Source organism: Diceros bicornis, chromosome 35 (assembly GCF_020826845.1).
Source record: "Diceros bicornis minor isolate mBicDic1 chromosome 35, mDicBic1.mat.cur, whole genome shotgun sequence".
In the NCBI taxonomy this organism is placed as follows: domain Eukaryota; kingdom Metazoa; phylum Chordata; class Mammalia; order Perissodactyla; family Rhinocerotidae; genus Diceros; species Diceros bicornis.
Window position 1 is genome coordinate 32,901,437 of NC_080774.1, and position 17,191 is coordinate 32,918,627.

General features: G+C 45.1%; 1 protein-coding gene across 3 annotated transcripts in view; it reads left to right on the plus strand.

Annotated features, from left to right (window-relative positions):
- Positions 1 to 17,191, plus strand: part of DGCR8 (DGCR8 microprocessor complex subunit) — a 238,031-nt gene that overhangs the window by 24,415 nt on the left and 196,425 nt on the right. For all 3 annotated transcript variants that reach the window (XM_058532198.1, XM_058532200.1, XM_058532199.1), the window contains 2 exons: positions 15,279 to 15,379; positions 15,707 to 15,813. In XM_058532198.1, the coding sequence (XP_058388181.1) occupies positions 15,279 to 15,379; positions 15,707 to 15,813 (208 nt within the window). The remainder of the gene's footprint in view (positions 1 to 15,278; positions 15,380 to 15,706; positions 15,814 to 17,191) is intronic.

The window sequence follows — 17,191 nt, forward strand, 5'->3', positions numbered from 1 at the left end:
TATGAGTTTTATAGTTTCAGGTCTCATGTCTCCAGGTATTTTTTGATTTCTTCTTTGATTTCTTCATTGATGCATTGGTTGTTCAGTATCATGTTATTTAGCCTCCATTTATTTGTGACGTTCCCAGCTTTCTTTTTGTAGTTGAGTTCTAGTTTCGTAGGATTGTTGTTGGAAAAGATGCTTGATGTGATTTTTTTTTTTTTTGTGAGGAAGATTGGCCCTGAGCTAACATCTGCCAATCCTCCTCTTTTTTTTTCTGAGGAAGATCCATGCCCATCTTCCTCTACTTTATATGGGATGCCGCCACAGCATGGCTTGACAAGTGGTGCGTCAGTGTGTGCCTGGGGTCTGAACCAGCAAACCCCAGGCCGCTGCAGCGGAGCACGCGCACTTAACCTCTTGCGCCACCGGGGCCGGCCCCCCCCTTTTTTTTTTTGGTGAGGAAGATCAGCCCTGTGCTAACATCTGCCAATCCTCCTCTTCTCTTTGCTAAGGAAGACTGGCCCTGGGCTAACATCCGTGCCCATCCTCCTCCACTCTATATGGGACGCCACCACAGCATGGCTTGCCGAGCAGTGCGTCGGTGCGCGCCCAGGATTCGAACTGGCAAACCCCAGGCCTCTGCACCGGGGCGCGCACACCTAACTGCTTGCTCCACTGGGCCGGCCCCCTGTATGATTTCAATCTTCTTGAATTTAGTGAGGTTTCTCTTGTTTCCCAGCACATGGTCTATCTTTGAGAATGTTCTTTGTACCCTTGAGAAGAATGTGTATTCTACTGTTTTTGAATGGAGTGTTCTATATATATCTGTTAAGGCCATCTGGTCTAGTTTTTCATTTAAGTCCGCTATTCCCTTGTTGACTTTCGGGGTGTTGAGGTCCCCTACTGTTATTGTGTTGCTGTTAATTTCTCCCTTTAGGTCTGTTAATAGTTGCTTTATATACTTTGGTGCTCCTGTGTTAGGTGCATATATATTCATAAACGTTATGTCCTCTTGGTGGAATGTCCCTTTTATCATTATATAGTGCCCCTCTTGGTCTCTCACTGCCATTTTTATCTTGAAGTCTGCTTTGTCTGATACAAGTATGGCAACACCTGCTTTCTTTTGCTTGCCGTTTGCTTGGAGTATCATCTTCCCCCGCTTCACTCTGAGCCTGTGTTTGTCTTTAGAGCTGAGATGTGTTTCCTGGAAGCAGCATATTTTTGGGTCTTGTTTTTTAATCCATCCAGCCAGTCTGTGTCTTCTGATTGGAGAATTCAATCCATTTACATTTATAGTGATTATTGATGTATGAGAGCTTAATGCTGCTATTTTATTGCTTGTTTTCCGGGTCTTCTGCATTTCCTTTGTTTCTTGTCATGTGTGTTTCGGACTACCAATTCTGTTTAGTAGTTCTGTATGATGGTTTTCTTAGTTTTCTCTTTATTTATCATATGTGTCTCTGTTCTGATTATTTGTTTAGTGGTTACCATGAGGTTTGTATAAAAGATCTCATAGATGAGATAGGCCATTTTTTGATGGCCTCATTTCCTTAGGCTAAGCCAATTCCACCCCTTTCCTCCTCCCCTTCTAAGTTATTATTGTCACAACTTACTCCATTTGTCTTGTGAGTTTGTGGTTAAAATTACAGGATTATATTTATTTTTGCTGTTTTCCTTCTTTATCTTTGATGTTATAATTAAATGTTTGCTAACCTGTTCTGATAGAGAGCTGCAATTTTTATGATTTCGTCTACCTATTTATTTCCTTGCTCAAGGCTTTGTATCCCCTTTCTCTTTTTTTTTAAGGTATGAGGGCCTTCTTGAGCATTTCTTGTATTAGGGATCTTGTGCAATGAACTCCCTTAGCTTTTGTTTAGCTGGGAAAGTTTTTATTTCTCTATCATATCTGAAGGATATTTTTACTGGATAGAGTATTCTTGGCTGAAAGTTTTTGTCACGCAGAATTTTGAATGTATCTTTCTACTGTCTCCTAGCCTGTAAGGTTTCTGCTGAGAAATCTGCTGAAAGCCTGATAGGAGTTCCTTTGTACATTATTTCCCTCTGCACTGTTGCCCTTAATATTTTTGTAATTCACTTTTGCCAGCTTTACTACTATATGCCTTGGAGAGGGTCTTTCTATGTTGATATAGTTAGGAGATCTGTTGGCTTCATTCACTTGTATTTCCAGCTCCTTCTCCAGGTTTGGGAAGTTCTCAGCTATTATTTCTTTGAACAAGCTCTCTGCTCCTTTTTCCCTCTCTTCGCCTTCTGGAATACCTATAATACTCATGTTGCATATCCTAATTGATTTGGATATTTCTTGGAGAATTTCTTCATTACGTTTTAGTCTTAGGTCTCTCTCCTCCTCCATCTAGAGCATTTATGCATTCCTATCCTCTAGATTGCTAATTCTATCCTCCATATTGTCAGGTCTGTTATTTAAAGACTAAACATTTTTCATTATCTCCTCCATTGTCTTTTTCATCTCCAACATTTCTGATTGGTTTTTCTTTATAGTTTCAATCTCTTGTGAAGAAGTTACTGATTTCATTGAACTATCTGTATTTTCTTGTAACTCGTTGAGCTTTTTTATGATAGCTATTTTGAATTCTCTGTCATTTAGAGTATAAATTTCTGTGCCTTCAGGATTGATTTCTGGGTCCTGTCATTTTCCTTCTGGTCTGGAGTATTTACATATTTCTTCATACTGTTTGATGGTGTGGGTTTGTGTCTTTGCATAAGGATAGTATCTGGTTGTGGCTTCCATCTGCCACCACTGGTGGGGGTCAAGAGCTGTGTATTCTGGGCTCGCCGTGATCCTCGGGCGTGCTAGCCGACTGGCTGTGCTGCAGTGCTGGGTAGGGGGAGGGGCGCTCTCTTTCACCTGCCCGATCCTGGGGTTTTCTCACTCTTCCCTCGCTGTCTGCTCTCCTGGAGTGCTAGCTTGATGAAGACACTCCTGCAACAGTTCAGTCACCTCTTTGTGGGGGTTTCCTATGGGCTGTGAGGGAACTTGGAGAGCAACAGTTTTCTCATAGAGGGCTGCCCCCTCCCCCCTCTCTGAGAGCCGTGCAGTCACGGGGTCACTGCTGTTTGGGAAGGAGAGGAATTCTCCTTACCTCCTTCCACTTCCTTCCAGGGGTTCCATCACCTCCACCTTCAGACGTATCGCTGCGTGGGTCTCTCAGATGTCTTTTGTGTTGTGTGAATGTCTTCTGTTGGTACATGAATGTCCTTTTTGTTGTATCTTAACGGGGAGAGTCTATGGGAGAGCTTACTCTGCCGAGATGCCGACGTCACTCCTCTGTTTATCCCCCTCTTTATGCTGTTATTATCACAAATTACATCTTTATGTGTTGTGTGTCCATCAAGATAGATTTATAATTATTGCTCTATGTAGTTGTCTTTTAACTCAGGAGAAAAAAGGAGTTACAAGCAGAATGCATTTCTATTGCCTTTTATTTACCAATGTAGTTACCTTAACCTTTTGCAGTGCTCTTAGTTCGTTGTGTGTGTTTGAGTTACAGTCTATAGTGTCCTTTTATTTCAGGGCCTAAAGGCCCTTTGGTATTTCTTGTAGGTCAGATCTACTAGCAATGGATTCTCTCAGTTTTTCTTTATCTGGGAATATCTTAATTTCTCCTTTTTTTTTTTTTAAAATTTTATTTATTTATTTATTTTCCCCCAAAGCCCTAGTAGATAGTTGCATGTCATAGCTGCACATCCTTCTAGTTGCTGTAAGTGGGATGCAGCCTCAGCATGGCTGTAGAAGCGGTGCATCGGTGCACGCCGGGGATCCGAACCCGGGCCGCCAGCAAGCGGAGCGCGCACACTTAACCAATAAGCCACGGGGCTGTCCCTCTTAATATCTCCTTCATTTTTGAAGCACAGTTTTGCTGGAAACAGAATTCTTGGTTGACATTCTTTTTCTGCATAATTGGACTATGTCATCCTCCCACCTTTTGGCCTCTATAAGGAATGAGAAGTCAGTTGTCAATCTGACTGAGGGTTGCTTTAATGATGAATGGCTTCTCTTACTACTTTCACGATTCTCTGTCTTTGGCCTTTGACAGAGATGTCTATGTGTGGATTTCTTTGCTTGATTCTTTTTGGAGTTTGTTCAGCTTCCTGGATATGTAGATTAATGTTTTTCATCCTCTGGAAGTTTCAGCCATTATTTCCTCAAATATTCTTTTTGCCCTTTTATATGTTTCCTCTCTTTCTGGGACTCCCATTATATGTAAATTGGTACACTTCATGGTATCCCACAGGTCTCTCAGGCTCTGTTCTTTTTTTTTTTCATTATTTTTTTTATGTTCCTGAGACTGGATGTTTTCAGTTAGCCTGTCTTCAAGTTTGCTGATCTTCTGACTGCAGAGATCTGCTATTGAACCCCTCTAGTGCATTTTTCGTAATTTCTGTCTTTATTGATATTCTCTATTTGCTGAGATATTGTTCTTATACTTTTAATTCTTGAGACTGTTTTTTTTTTTTGGTTCTTTGAGCATATTTATTATAGCTGATTTAAAGTCTTTATCTCATAAGTCCATCTTCCTCAGGGATGGCTCGTATTGACTGCTTTTTTCCCCACAAGTATGGCCTATGGATTTCAGTTTCTTTCTGTGTCTTGTAATTTTTTTGTTGTCAATGAAACCTGGACATTTTAAATAATACAGTGTGGCAATTGTGGATATCAGATTACCTCTCCTTCCCAAGATTTGTTGTTTTTGCTACTTGTTGTTGTTGTTGCTGTTTGTTTAGTGACTTTCTTAGTTTGCTATGATTGGCGTTACATGGTATCACAAACTGAGTGGCTTAAACAACAGAAATTTATTGCCTCACAGTTCTGGAGGCCAGACATCTAAAATCAGGATGTCAGCAGGGTTGGTTCCTGCTGGGGGCTGTGAGGGAAAGATCATTTCCAGGCCTTTCTCCTTGATTTGCAGATGAATGTCTTCATCTTTATATGGCTTACTCTGTGTGTGTGTGTGTTTGTCTCCAAATTTCCTCTTTATAAGGACACCAGTCAGATTGGATTAGGGCCCACCCTAATGATCTCATTTTAACTTGATTACCTCTGTAAAGAACCTGTCTTCAAATAAGGTTACACTCTGAGGTCCTGGACGTTAGGACTTCAGCATATGAATTGGGGTTGGGGGGACACAATTCAGCCCGTAACAGTAACTTTCCTGGACTAATTCTGTGAGGTTCAGGTAAGAGATTTTCCTTTGCCACAGGGCTCTGGGTGGGTGTTGGGGCTCCAGTAATTGACAACTCTGCCTAGTCTTTACTTCCCACCTGCACAGAGCTTCTGGGTCAACCAGGAGTGAGAGATTAGGGCCTTCTCTGATCTTTCCTGGGCAGGCACATGGCCACCTAGATCCCTAGACATGTGGGAGCTTTTTAAAGCCTCCTGTGGGTGTCTCATTTTTCAGCTTTTGCTTTCATATTTTTTGACCTGCCTTTTGCCTTGCCAGCTGGTATCCCAGCCTCAGGCAACTGCAATATGAGGCAGTTGCCACTGATTGTTTTTGACAAATTTCCTGGGGAATTGGGCTGTTTTCAACTGAGTGAGCTCTGAGTTGGGTCAAATAAAGACAAGTCCCACAAAGGGCTTTTCTAAAGAGCTGCCCGACAGGCCAGATAGTGATGGTTCTTTGTCTTTGGGGTATTGGGGACCATTCTGCCTTCTTCAGTGGCAGTGAAGCTGCTGGTTCCCACAGCTACCATGGAATTGGGAAGCGGAGATGGGAATGGGTCAAGTTAAAATGCCACAAACCTCGTTCTTACCAAGATTCAGCTGTTTTTCTTGAATAAATGCTCCTCAGATTATAGTCTTTAATTTCTAGAATTCTGAAAAAGTTGATTTTGACAATTTTTGTCAGTGTTTTTGTTGTTTCTTTGGAGGAGCAAATTTTGGAGGTCCTTATTCTGCCACTCCAGAAGTGCCTCGAGATGCACTTAAAAATTTTTTCCAGGGCCAGCCTGGTGGGCAAGCGGTTAAGTGCGTGCGCTCCGCTGCAGCGGCCTGGGGTTCGCTGGGTTTGATCCTGGGTGTGCACCGACGCACCGCTTGTCAAGCCATGCTGTGGCGGCATCCCATATAAAGTAGAGGAAGATGGGCATGGATGTTAGCCCAGGGCCAGTCTTCCTCAGCAAAAAAAAAAAAAGGAGGATTGGCAGATGTTAGCTCAGGGCCGATCTTCCTCATACACACAAAAAAATTTCCAATCTTTTTGGACTTAGACTATTATAAAATATGGGAAAATACCCATGGCAGTGTGAAATTACACTCAAGTTTCTAATGTTTTCTGTACTTCATTGTCATGGACAGGCCACAGAGAAATTGCAGACTTCACTCAGAGCAGACACAGTCTCAAAAGGAATAGCTCTTCCAGGAAAACATCACATTTTCAACTTTATTTCTGAGTGACCTAGCTCTGGAGATATGGTGCTCAGGGAGGCTCCCCACACACTTTGGACAACCCATTTCCTAGACTGCCCCCTGCAAGCCTGCCAAGACTCTTAGGATGGGTTGTTGCAATTGATGGGGCCTGGGCTGTGTAGGTTTCACCTCCGCCATCCTTCCTGACAGGCAGATCTGCCTGTCCTCTGATATGGGGTGGAGACACATGAAGGAGTGACTGTGGTTCTGGCACTGGGAGATGGCCGTGGCCTGGGCAGGCAGGGGATGCATGGTTCCAGCAGCCTTTCTGGAAGATGGGGCTTTGCTTTGGTGTGGCAGTTGATCTGAATAGGCTCTGCTGTTGACCCCTAGAGTGGGGGGGTCTCACATGTCCTAGCTTGTAGGACCTGTGACCCACTTGCCTATGGATTTTTTTTGTTGTTGTTAAAGTATTTTTTTATTGATGTCTTAATAGTTTATAACATGAAATTTTGATTGTACATTTTTGTTTGTCTATCACCATATACATGTCTCCCTTCACCACTTGTGCCCACCTCCCACCCCCTTTGCCCCTGGTAACCACAATACAGTTCTTTCTGTCCATGTGTTGGTTTATATTCCACATATGAGTGAAATCATGCACTGTTTGTCTTTCTCTTTCTGGCTTATTTCACTTAACATAATACCCTCCAGGTCCATCCATGTTGTTGCAAATGGGACAATTTTGTCCTTTTTTATGGCTGAGTAGTATTCCATTGTATATATACACCACATTTTCTTGATCTAGTCATCAGTCAAGGGACACTTGGGTTGCTTCCACTTTTTGGCTATAGTGAATAATGCTGCAACGAACAGAGGGGTGCATAAGCCTCTTTGGATTGTTGATTTCAGGTTCGTTGGATATATTCCCAGTAGTGGGCTAGCTGGATCATAGGGTATTTCTATTTTTAATTTTTTGAGGAATCTCCATACCGTTTTCCATAGAGGCTGCACCAGGTTGCATTCCCACCAGCAGTAGATGAGGGTTCCCGTTTCTCCACATCCTCTCCAACGTTTGTTGTTTTTTGTCTTGGTGATTATAGCCATTCTAACGGGCGTGAGGTGATATCTTATTGTAGTTTTGATTTGCATTTCCCTGATGATTAGTGATATTGAACATCTTTTCATATGCCTATTGGCCATCTGTATATCTTCTTTGGAGAAGTGTCTTTTCATTTTCTCTGCCCATTCTTTGATCAGGTTGTTTGTTTTTTTGTTGTTCAGTGTGTGGGTTCCTTATATATTATGGAGATTAACCCCTTGTCAGATATATGTTTTGCAAATATTTTCTCCCAGCTGGTGTGTTGTCTATTCATTTTGATCCTGGTTTCATTTGTCTTGTAGAAGCTCTTTAATCTGATAAAGTCCCACTTGTTTATTTTTTCTTTAGTTTCCCTAGTCTGACTAGGCATGGCATCTGAAAAGATTCCTTTATGACCAATGTCAAGTAGCGTGTTGCCTACATTTTCTTCTGTGAGTTTTATAGTTTCAGGTCTCACCTTCAGGTCTTTGATTCATTTTGAGTTAATTTTTGTGAATGGCGATAGCAGATGGTCCACTTTCATTCTTTTGCATGTGGCTGTCCTGTTTTCCCAGCACCATTTATTGAAGAGACTTTCTTTTCTCCATTGTATGTTGTTAGCTCCTTTGTCGAAAATTAGCTGTCCGTGTATGTGTGGTTTTATTTCTGGGCTTTCAGTTCTGTTCCATTGATCTGTGTGTTTGTTTTTGTACTAGTACCATGCTGGTTTTTTTTTTGTGTGTGTGTGTGTGTGTGTGTGAGGAAGATCAGCCCTGAGCTAACATCCATGCTAATCCTCCTCTTTTTGCTGAGGAAGACTGGCTCTGAGCTAACATCTATTGCCAATCCTCCTCCTTTTTTTCCCCCAAAGCCCCAGTAGATAGTTGTATGTCATAGTTGCATATCCTTCTAGTTGCTGTATGTGGGACGCTGCCTCAGCATGGCTGGAGAAGTGATGCGTCAGTGCGCGCCCGGGATCCGAACCCGGGCCGCCGGTAGTGGAGCACGCGTACTTAACCGCTAAGCCATGGGGCTGGCCCCAGTACCATGCTGTTTTGATTACTATTGCTGTGTAGTATGTTTTGAAGTCAGGGATTGTGATGCCTCCAGCTTTGTTCTTTTTTCTTAGGATTGTTTTAGTTATTCAGGGTCTTTTGTTGCTCCAAGTGAATTTTAATATTCTTTTTTCTATTTCCGTGAAGAATGTCATTGGGATTCTAATTGGGATTGCGTTGAATCTGTAGATTGCTTTAGGTAATATAGACATTTTAACTATGTTTATTTTTCCAATCCATGTGCATGGGATGTCTTTCCATTTCTTTATGTCATTATCGATTTCTTTCAATAATGTCTTGTAGTTTTCATTGTATAGGTCTTTCACTTCCTTGGTGAGATTTATTCCTAGATATTTTATTCTTTTTGATGCAATTGTAAATGGTATTATCATTTTGAGTTCTCTCTCTGTTAGTTTGTTATTAGCATACAGAAATGCAACTGATATTTGTAGGTTGATTTTGTACCCTGTGACTTTGCTGTAGTTATTCGTTATTTCCAATAGTTTTCCAGTGGATTCTTTAGGGTTTTCTATATATAAAATCATGTCATCTGTAAATAGTGAGAGTTTCACTTCTTCGTTGCCTATTTGGATTCCTTTTATTCCTTTTTCTTGCCTAACTGCTCTGGCCAAAACCTCCAGTACTATGCTGAATAAGAATGGCAAGAGTGGGCAGCCTTGTCTCATTCCTGTTGTCAGAGGGATGGCTTTCAGACTTTCCTTGTTGAGTATGATGCTGGCTGTGGGTTTGTCATAAATAGCCTTTATTATGTTGAGGATCTTTCCTTCTATACCCATTTTGATGAGAGTTTTTATCATAAGTGGATGTTGGATCTTGTCAAATACCTTCTCTGCGTCTATTGAGATGACCATGTGGTTTTCATTCCTCGTTTTGTTAATGTGGTGTATCACGTTGATTGATTTGTGGATGTTGAACCATCCCTGCGTCCCTGGTATAAATCCCACTTGATCATGGTGTATGATCTTGTTAATGTATTGCTATATTTGGTTTGCCAATATTTTGTTGAGGATTTTTGCATCTGTATTCATCAGCGATATTCGCCTGTAATTTTCCTTTTTTGTATTGTCTTTGTCTGGTTTTGGTATCAGGGTGATGTGGGCCTCGTAGAATGAGTTAGGAAGTGTTCCATCTTCCTCTATTTTTTGGAATAGTTTGAGAAGGATGGGTGTTAGATCTTCTTTGAATGTTTGGTAAAGTTCACTGGAGAAGCCGTCTGGTTCTGGACTTTTATTTTTTGGGAGGTTTTTGATTACTATTTCAATCTCTTTACTTGTGATTGGTCTATTCAGATTCTCTATTTCTTCTTGGTTCAGTTTTGGGAGGTTGTATGAGTCTAAGAATTTATCCATTTCTTCTAGATTGTCCGATTTGTTGGCATATGCCTATGGATGTTGTTGTGGTAAAGTTTATAGTAATTTAGGTAAATTAAGAATGATTTGAGAAATTATGGCATGTTGAGATCATTGAAAATTCTCCAGGGTTAGTAGAATGAAACCCCACCCTGAGCCACCTTGTTAGCATAAACTCAGGAGTGGTCCACAGGGCTCATTTTGAGTAACAAAAGACACTCCTATGGCTCAGGATATTCTAAGGATTTTAGGAGCTCTGTACCAGCAACTAGAAAGGATGACCAAAATATGTGTTCGCATGCTCTTGAGAGGTTTTTTCCACACTTCTAATTTAATTATACACTATGTGTGTGCACACACATTCTGTGTTTTTCCCGTTTTAAAATTTGTCAGAGGAGAAAGTAGCTTCTCTGTCAACAGCAGCACACTCCTGGCTGATGGGAATAGCTGGCTCTTGCTCCTAAAAAGTTGGCTCAAACTCTATCACCTTCTCGTGAGTGGCTTGGTGGTGGCAACCCCGCTTCCCCATGGTTGCCCGTGTGGCGCCAGAGCCCGGGCTGTGGGGGCAGCGTCCCCTCATAGTTTGGACTCCAGAGGAGAGGGCGAGATGCCAAGGTGGACCAGGTGGGCTCCAGTGCTGTGGGAGCTCTCGCTGTGGGCTGCCGTCCGTGAGTCACAAGGTCCACTAACAAGGTGGTACCGATGTAGGACACCCCGAGCGCAAGCTACCGCAGGAGGCAGAGGCTCGGGGCAGAGCATGTTTGGTGCTGATTAAAAAGGGAAAACAGACGACTAGAACAGGCACTGCTCCCTTTCACAAGACCTGAGTGATTTCTTCTCGGCATTTGTTTGCTTTTTAGGTAGCTGTGGGTTGGTTGGTTCACGGTTATTCTAGAATTTAGGTGTTAGTGACCGTTTGTGGGGTTTTTTTCCAGTTTACTTTTTAATTTACATAGAGTTAAGTTCACTTTTTGGTACAGTTATATGAGTTTTGACACACGCATACTTTTGTCATGTAACCAACAGTGCCATCAAGACACAGACTATTTCCAAGTGTTCTCCCCTCCCAGATTCTCTCGTGCTGCCCCTTTGTAGTCAGAATTCCCCCAACTTGTATCCCCTGGTAGGCACTCAACTGTCCCTGTAGGTTAGCCAGTTCCAGAAAGTCCTGTCAGTGGAGTGACAAGGTAGGTAGCCTTTAAACCAGACTCTGACCCCACGTGACGCACGTGAGGTTCACCGGCATTGGTGCCGTGTTGGTGGCTGGGTCATTTTACTGCTGTGCAGTGCCCACCACAGGGCTGTGCGGGCTGTTCTCCCTTCTTGCCTGTGAGGCGTGGTGCATGGCTCCAGTTTGGGGTGATGGGCAGTAGGCTCCTGTGAGGCCGTGCGGATTTCCACGGGAGCGTTGGTCACTGCCTCGAATGGGCTTGTGGGGCCTACGGCAGATGTATGTTCGACCAGGATTGCCTTTGCCTCTTTCTCAGAAGTCATATGACTGTATCTGAGTGGGTCTGTCTCTGGACTTGGTTCTGTCTCCTTGATCTGTGTGTCCTTTCACCAATGCCACACTGTCTTGATGACTAGAAGTCTTGAAATCAGATAGTGTGAACCCTCCTACTTTGTTGTTTTTCAAAAACACTCTTTGGTTATTCTAGCTCCTTTGCCTTTCCATATACATTTTAGAAACAGTATGTCAGTATCTACAAAAACTTCTACTGGGATTTTGATTGGAATTATGTTACATCTGTAGATACATTTAGGGAGAATTGACATCCTAACAATATTTAGTCTTTTAATTTGCAAACCCAGTGTATCTCTGTATTTACTGAGGACTTCTTTTATGTCTTTCATTGGTGTTGGGTCGTTTTCAGCATACAGATCCTGGACATATTTTATTTAATTTAGGCTTAAGTATTTCATGTGTTTTGGTGCTATTGTGAGTAGGACTTTAGTTTTCATTCTGACTGTTGATTGCTAGTATGTAGAGATACAGTTTATTATTTGTATATTGACCTTGTGTCCTGTGGCTTTGCTAAACTTATTTATTAGTTCTAGTAGTTTTTCTGTGGATTTCTTTGGAATTTCTATGTAGAGGATCAGATTGACTCTGATTAAAGATGGTTGGACTTCTTCCTTTCCAATCTAAATATCTGCCTTTTATTTTTTTTTCTTGCCTTACTGCTCTGGCTGGGAGCTCCAGTACAGTGCTGAGTAGCTGTGGGGAGGGTAGACGTCCTTGTCTTGTTCCTGACCTCAGGGGCAAACAGCCAGTCTCTCGCCGTGGAGCAGGATGTTCGCTGTCAGTTTTTTGTTGATGCCCTGTATCAGGTTGAGGAAGGGCTCTTCTCTTCCTGGCTTATTGAGTATTTTTATCGTGAAAGGGTGTTTGGGGACTTTGTCAGATGCCCTTTCTGTATCTATTGACATTATCATAACGTTTTTCAATTGTTAATATAGTGAATTATGTTGATTCATTGATTTTTATTTATTTATTTATTTTTGCTGAGGAAGATCGGCCCTGAGCTAACGTCTGTTGCCAATCTTCCTGTTTTTGCTTGGAGGATTCGTCCTGAACTAACACCCGTGCCAATCTTCCTCTGTTTTGTATGTGGGTCGCTGCCATAGTGTGACTGCCGACAAGTGGTGTAGTTCCATGCCCAGGAATTGAACCCAGGCTGCCGAAGCAGAGCACACTGAACTTAACCACTAGGCCACGGGGCCTGCCCTGATTTTTTTTTGTGTGTGTGTGTGAGGAAGATTAGCACTAAGCTAACATCCGTTGCCAATCCTTCTCTTTTTGCTGAGGAAGATTGGCCGTGGGCTAACATCCGTGCCCATGTTCCTTTACTTTATATGTGGGATGCCTGCCACAGCATGGCTTGATAAGTGGTGCGCCATTCCATGCCCAGGATCCAAACCCACGAACCCTGGACTGCCAAAGCAGAGCACACGAACTTAAACACTATGCCACCAGGCCAGCCCCCTAAGTAAGGAAGATGGACATGGATGTTAGCCCAAGGCAAATCTTCCTCAGCAAAAAGAGGAGGACTGGCAAGAGATGTTAGCTCAGGGCTAATCTTCCTCACCAAAAAAAAAAATGCTTTCCTGGGATAAGTCCTACTTGGGCATGGTATATATTCCTCTTTATGTGTTAATGGTTTTAGTTTGCTAATACTCTGTTTAGGATTTTTGCATCTGTGTTCGTGGGGGATGTTAGTCTGTAGTTTTCTCGTACTGTCTTGTTCTGATGTTAATGGCAGAGTACTGCTAGCATCATAAAATGAGTTGGCAATTGTCCCTCCTGTTGAGATTTTTTTCAAGAGCCTCTATGGAATCAGTGTTATTTCTTCCTGAAGTGTTTGGTAGTTGTCTGTGAAGCTATCTGCCCCCGGACTTTTCTTTGTGGGAAGGTTTTTAACTATAAATTCAATTTCTTGAATAGAGTAGGGCAATTTAGGTAGATTGCGTTTTTTAAGGAATTGGTCCATTTTATCTAAATTGTTGAATTTATGGGTGTTGGGCTGTCTTTGGTGCTCCCTCATGGTCCTTCACTGTGTGCCAGCCACTGACCACCCGGGCTTCTCCTGTGCCGTTGTTAGTGGGTCACTTTTGCTCTTTTTCTGTGTTCTCTTGAGAGCTGCCGTCCCACACTCCCCTGGCAGGTTAACCATCAGTGATGTGTGGCTGAGGCCAGTGGTGCAAGTAATTATGGTGTGGGCCTTTGCCAGAGGCTGTTGGGTGTCTTTGGGCTTCCAAGTGTGTGTTCTCCGGCAGTGTGTGTGTTGGGCTTGGCTCCGTCAGGGTGGCTTCTGGAGCCAGAGGCTACGTGGATCATTCTCCACCTGCTCAGCCTCCCTGTAGGTCCACAGCCCAGGTGCTGACTGCTGGTTAGAGAGAGGGTCCTCATGGGCTGAGTGAGAGCAAGACACTGCTGATGGCTCGGCTGCCTGGCAGCCATTGAGGACGAGCCCAGGGCCTGACGTCCTGGTGAATAACTTTCTCTGGAAACTGATCCATACTGATGTGGGTGCTTGAGAGTGGAGGCATCTTGTGGGGACCTGTTTGAAGACAATAGCCAAACAATAGTAAGAGGATTTCCTGCTCTCCAGAATTAGCAGTCCTCTTCAGAAACAGAGCCTTTTTTTCCTTGATTGTCGCAGTGAGTCTGCCTCCTCGCTGAGGCAGGTGGTGGGAGAGGAATCCCCCACCTCCCTGCCCAAAGCAGCAGTGTTATAAGTGTTCTTATAAGAAGAGGGGAGGGAGATGGAGAGAACGCCCAGTGGAGATGGGAGTGATGCTGCCACAAGCCAAGGAAAGCTTGGGCCTGCCAGGAGCTGGAAAAGTCAAGGAAGGATCCTCCCCGAGAGGCTTCAGAGGAAGCGGCGCCCTGCTAACACTTTGATTTTGGACTTCTGGCCTCCAGAATTGTGAGAAAATAAATTTCTGTTGTTTTAAGCTACCCAGTTTGTGGTACTTTGTTATGGCAGCCCCAGGAGACTAACCCAGCCCACACTGGGGAGGTGGGCTATGCTCCTGAGGGGGCCAGACGGCATCCTCCATTCACCAGGGGGCAGTTGGGGGTCAGAGCCACCTCCTGACTGGTGTCTGCCTCTGTCCTGCAGAACTTCCTTTTCCCTTAACTGTTAACCCTCCCTTTTTTTTTTGGTGAGGAAGATTGTCCCTGAGCTAACGTCTGTGCCTGTCTTCCTCCATTTTGTATATGGGACGCCGCCACAGCATGGCTTGATGAGCGGTGTATTGGCCCGCGCCCGGGATTCGAACCTGCGAACCCCAGGACGCTGAAGTGGAGCACGTGAACTTAACCACTACACCACTGGGCCGGCCCCTGTTAACCCTTCTTAACCTTTCTGTTCCTTGGTCACAGTGATTGGTGTCAGAGCCAGGAAGACTTCGTGTTTGAGAGTAGAGCTGGGCTAGGCCCTTCGCAGCCTCTTGGGCTGTGTGTGCTGTGGAGCTTCAGCCTTCAGGGAGCTTGGCCTTTTAGAGGGCAGCTTTTGTGTCTGGCTTACCTTCTCTCTTCTGTAATCTCACTATAATGATCGTCAAGTTTTTCTCCTAAGGTTGCTTATCTTTAGATTTCTAATTGTCTGATCAGACTCAGATTCAGGAAGGGCTCCCCAGGCTGGCCAGCCATGCAGTCCAGGCCCTTGCTGCACCAGGCTCTCCCACCCCGTCGCGCAGTGCTCTCTCCAGCCTTGCACAGCGCCGGCCCTCAATCTGTGTCTCAAAGGAGCAGCTGGACAGGGAGGTGTGGGGGGTGTGGCGTGCTCCGTGAGGTAATGAGGAGGACAGGAAGCCTCTGGGGGAAGTAGCACGGGGAGCAGCTCCGTGAGGCCGGTGGGCTTGGTCCAGCACTTAGGAGTGGCTACTTTGTTTTGTAGTATTTTAACCACATCAGTATCGAGGACTCGCGGGTCTACGAGCTGACCAGCAAGGCCGGACTGTTGTCTCCCTATCAGATCCTCCACGAGTGCCTTAAAAGGTAGGGCGAGGTGCTTCCCCTCCTAAGTATGGTCGTGGGGGCTTCTCTCTGGGCGTCCAACATCCTCACTGACCATTTGTCCTGGCTCAAGATGGGATGCTCAAGGCCGAGCCATTGCAAGTGTTTCCTGCACACACAGAAGCTGCTTGCGCCTGGTGGGCTGTCAGAGCCCCGTGGGGTCAGATCGGGTGTACCAGGAGGGTCTCTTCAGCTGAGAAGGGGTTTGAGGAAAAGGGTTGGCATTGTCTTCAAAGAAAGGACTTTCCAGAAGCAGCCATTTCCTCCTTCTCAGCTGATGTCACCTGTTGTCTTTGTTTTCTCTTAAAGAAACCATGGAATGGGTGACACATCCATCAAGTTTGAAGTGGTTCCTGGTAAAAACCAGAAGAGTGAATATGTCATGGCGTGCGGCAAGCACACAGTGCGCGGCTGGTGTAAGGACTGCCTCCTCTCCACCCACCACGCTTTCAGATGACCACTGGGGGCTGTCGCCCTGTGGGGTCCTGCCTGTGGCCTCTCTGGGAGCCTCAAGCCTCTATGGCTTGATCGCTGGCCACTGCCCTGGCGTCACTCCCAAGCTGCAGCTGCGTGTGCTGATCACTTGCGGTTGTGTCCACCAGTATCTCACCTCCAGCCTGAGGCGTGACTGTGGTAGTCCTGTGTGCGCCGCCTCTGTCCTCCCCTCTCCTGGGCTCGGGCTGGTCATTTTGGCTGGGCCATGTGTTCCCCTTCTGCCACCACTGCCCCTCTCCAGCCCTTGGTCCCTGGGGCGGGAGGAGAGGCATCCTCCTAAAAGGGCAGCAGAGCCTCCACACTGCCACACTCTGCATCCCTGTGCTGGGTGTGCGCCTGCCCCTCTGTGTTCTGGGCTTTGTGTGCATCACCTGTATACTCGACCTAATTTGGTTTCTGAAATAGCCACTTTTTAAAATATATTTATTTTATTTATTTTTTTGGTGAAGAAGAGTGGCCCTGAGCTAATGTCTGTTGCCAATCTTCTTCTTTTTGCTGAGGAAGATTAGCCCTGAGCTAATATCTGTGCCCATCCTCTTCTATTTTGTATACGGGACGCCACCACAGCATGGCTTGATGAGCGGTGTGCAGGTCTGTGCCCAGGATCCGAACCTGTGAACCCCGGGCCGCCGAAGTGGAGCACTCACACTTAACCACTACACCACTGCAGAGGTCCCTATGTTTATTTTAAAAGAAAACTTTGTGTAACTCCAGTAAACACAAAGCTGGTGCTGTGTAAATGAGAAGGCAGTGCACAAATGAGCCTTAGTAAAACTGCAGGACCACATTGAGCCCCGGAGTGCCCTGCGCCCCAGTCCCTGCTGAGATGCACTCCTGAGCAGGCGGGCAGGGTGTGGGACAGAGTAGGGATCCTGGCCCTGTAACCTCCTCACATCCAACCCAGGAGGCCCTGTCTGGAAGCGTGGCCAGTCTTGGCCCTCCTGGCCAGAGGTATCTCCTGGCACTCGCCATTCTCCAGACCCACTCTGCGCCCTGGCCCTGCCTTCCCTCTGCCTAGTAACTGCCTCCAAAGCTCACACACATCCTCTGGAAACTCTTCCTCTGGGCCTTCTGGTGGAGCCCCCTACTCTCTGCCTGCCCCCAAGGAGCCCCAGGCCACGTGCTTCATGATGCCTTGTTTCTTCTTGTCTGTGTGTCTGGAAATGTGGGGTTGTGTCAGGAGGGAGATCTCTTAAGCTGTGTGACCTTGGGTCCATCCTGACCTCCCAGAGCCTCTGATGGGCTGCTCCGCACAGTAGGGTAGTGCTGGGTCCTGGCTTCAGGGTCGTGAGATGGGCG